Genomic DNA, 3149 nt, shown 5'->3' with positions numbered 1-3149 from the left:
TTTATAGTTATAACTATAGATTTTAGAAATTAATTTTTTATTTGTGAAACCTACACTTTTCCCAAAATTACCGGTAACCGTGCCAGCCTATGTATTGCTCGTCAAAAAATTTGTACTTGTAATGAAAGGAATCTGATGAAAAATGACGCAGAAGTGGAAAGTATGATCAACCCCCACTTTTACATGGGAGATGGACTCTATGGAAAGTGCACCAAACATTCTGTCTCCTTCCAAGAAAATAGATAAGGCCAGGTAAGTTGGCTACGGCAAACCATGGAAAGTGAGAAAAACTTTACATGGACCATTAGGAAATTGCACCTAACATTCTGTATCTCCATGAAAATGAATTCAAGATCTCTACATAGTTATTTAAATAGACCCAAGAGGTAAGGTTTGGGTTCAACTCAATTTGTATAACCATTACCAGTCTAATTTTAAGAATCAACCATGGAGGTAGAAAGGGTGCAAGCTTTGGCATATGGGGTATTGAAAGAGCTGCCGGTGCAGTTTGTTCGTCCGGCGAACGAGAGGCCGGAGAACAGCAAAGCCCTTGAAGGAGTCAAGGTGCCTGTTATCTCTATGTCACAACCTGATGATGTTCTTGTGAAAGAGATGTCAAAGGCATGTACTGAGTGGGGTTTCTTTCTTCTCACTGACCATGGCTTTCCATCTTCACTCATTCATCAGCTACAAGTGGTTGGAGAAGAGTTCTTCAATTTGCCACAGGAAGAGAGAGAGAAATATGCCAATGATCCTTCTGCTGGGAAGTTTGATGGGTATGGAACAAAGATGACTAAGAACCATGATGAGAAGGTTGAGTGGCTCGATTATTTCTTCCATCATATCTGGCCTCCTGCCAAGATCAACTATGCTATATGGCCCCAAAGCCCTCCTGCTTATAAGTATGTTCTCTCTCTCTCTCTCTCTCTCTCTCTCAAAGATTACAAACCATCTCTCTCCTCAATACAGTAAGAAATATATAATAGGTATATTGACATAATTTCTATAAAATTTGATGCAGGGAAGTGAATGAGGAATATTCAAAGGAAGTGCTGAGAGTGACTGATAAGGTCTTGGAGTTGCTATCTGAGGGGCTTGGTTTGGAAGGGAAGACTATGAAATCTATATTGGGAGGTGATGAGATGGAGCTAGAAATGAAGATAAACATGTATCCACCATGCCCACAACCTGAATTGGCATTAGGAGTGGAACCACACACAGATATGTCTGCAATCACCATACTTGTCCCCAACGATGTCCCTGGCCTGCAAGTATGGAAAGATGACCACTGGGTAGCAGTTGATTATGTGCCAAACTCTCTCCTTTTTCACATTGGAGACCAGATAGAGGTTAAATTAATCCTAACTTTATTATTATTATTATCTATTTATCCAACAATTGTTTTTAAGCTTTCTTCATTAGGTGGATGATTCAGAAATGGCATTATAGAGGAGAAGATTGGAGTTAATTACCTCTAATATTAGCATTTGTAAATAATGGTGCAGGTAATAAGCAATGGGAAATACAAGAGTGTTCTTCATAGGAGTGTGGTGAACAAAGAGCGAAAGAGAATGTCCTGGGCTGTATTTTGCTGCCCCCCAACAGAATCTGTAATTGGACCCATTCCATTGCTGGCGAATGATGAAAACCCTGCTAAGTTTTCAACAAAGACATATGGAGAGTTTCGATACCGTAAATTCAATAAGCTCCCACAGTGAGCCAAATTAACATGGAGAGTAACCTTTAGGTTTTGGTTTGGTTCGAATTCATGTAGCTGACCCCATTGAGGTGGAATAAGACCAGAGTAATTGTTGTTGTTGAAATACAATGGATCTTACTATTTGAATCAGATCTTTGTGTATGAGCTTTTCTTTATTTTTTTATTCGTCTATTTCCTACTCAACTGTCAGGGGGTTCCCCAACCCCCGACAGTTCCAGCATGAGAGACTCATTGTGTCCTGTGGATTTGCACTTCGGTAGACCCCACGGTTTCTTGGAGGTGTTCTTGAATCTCCAGGGATGAAGAGACACATTGGGTAATTTTTTGTGTCTTATTATGGTATCCATATGGATGGAATCGATGAGCTTTTATTCTTGCTCTCTTGACATTTGGGGCAGTCTCCAACTTAGTATAGTAAGGTAGCTGATTATGGACAACTTGATTTTGTGAAGACAGTGGTAATTGATGCTTATTTTCAGGATAAATTATTTGCTTATGTATTACAATCGGTTCAGATTGAAAGCTAGCACATGTTGCCTCATTAAGTAGGGTCTATTTGGAGAAAGAGCCAATCTCATCCTCACAATCTCTCTTTTCTTTTCTAGTTAGAATTAGGTCTCTTGATTTGGAGTCCATCAAACCTTTTGTTTCTTGGGTGAGGAGAGAGAGAGATTGTAGGTAAGAGTTAAGATTAAGGTCCACATGATCTTGAATATGAGTTTGGGATGTTATAAATTCATGCTCTCTAAATTCCCACATTAATCCATTTGTAACGTGGCTGACTAGGTCCCTCTTAGTATTGGATATGGGCTTGGTCATAGTTGTTAAAGATACAACCTGTTGGTTAAGCCCCAAGTTGATAAGCATTTGATTGACAAGCCCAATAACTGAGTTATCTTGGTTCAAGTCATGGTTTTGGGAAAGTTAGGCATCATTTTGCATCATTTTTTAAGTCCAATCACATTAGAGTCTTTATAAAAACATGGGTCCAAAGACTTACCTCCAGTCCAATTAGAGAAATGAAATGAAGCTGGTGATGTACAAACCGGAGAGTTGTTGTAGTCAGGAACTTCATTTAGTCTTTCACATGGCCCACTAGGAGACATCATAGCCTTTGAGGTATAAGATAATATGGGCATTTTAAAATAATAGGAGAGAAGAAGATGTAAAAATTTAAATGTAAAAAAATATAAAAAAAATTTAAGGTAGAAAAATTTTAATAAATATAAGTTAAATATAAGGGGTCAAAAACTGCTGGCATTGTTCGACTGAGGGATTCAGTTGATTCGATTAAAATAACCCAATAGTTCAAGCCTTTGATCCAATCATGGTGATCTGTGGCTCACCAACTACTTTAATTGGTTGCACATTATGTATAAGACATGGCACTGTGAATCAGATAATCTTATCAGTTCCATGTATATGATCT

General features: G+C 38.4%; 1 protein-coding gene across 1 annotated transcript; it reads left to right on the top strand.

The window, feature by feature from the left end:
* The first annotated feature begins 386 nt into the window (after window positions 1–386).
* On the top strand, window positions 387–1849 carry LOC122076036 (flavonol synthase/flavanone 3-hydroxylase-like). Its single transcript, XM_042641316.1, has 3 exons — window positions 387–902; window positions 1022–1349; window positions 1506–1849. The coding sequence occupies exons 1-3, from the start codon at window positions 448–450 to the stop codon at window positions 1716–1718; spliced, it is 996 nt and encodes a 331-aa protein (XP_042497250.1). The 5' UTR covers window positions 387–447; the 3' UTR covers window positions 1719–1849.
* Window positions 1850–3149: the final 1300 nt, after the last annotated feature.

Source organism: Macadamia integrifolia, chromosome 4 (genome assembly GCF_013358625.1).
Source record: "Macadamia integrifolia cultivar HAES 741 chromosome 4, SCU_Mint_v3, whole genome shotgun sequence".
Lineage (NCBI taxonomy): Eukaryota > Viridiplantae > Streptophyta > Magnoliopsida > Proteales > Proteaceae > Macadamia > Macadamia integrifolia.
This window is presented reverse-complemented; position numbering and strand designations above follow the sequence as displayed.

Coding starts and splice junctions, on each gene's coding strand:
- LOC122076036 (XM_042641316.1), top strand. CDS start 448: ATGGAGGTAGAAAGGGTGCAAGCTTTGGCATATGGGGTATTGAAAGAG. Junction 903..1,021: donor CAAAGCCCTCCTGCTTATAA/GTATGTTCTCTC, acceptor AATTTGATGCAG/GGAAGTGAATGAGGAATATT. Junction 1,350..1,505: donor ACATTGGAGACCAGATAGAG/GTTAAATTAATC, acceptor ATAATGGTGCAG/GTAATAAGCAATGGGAAATA.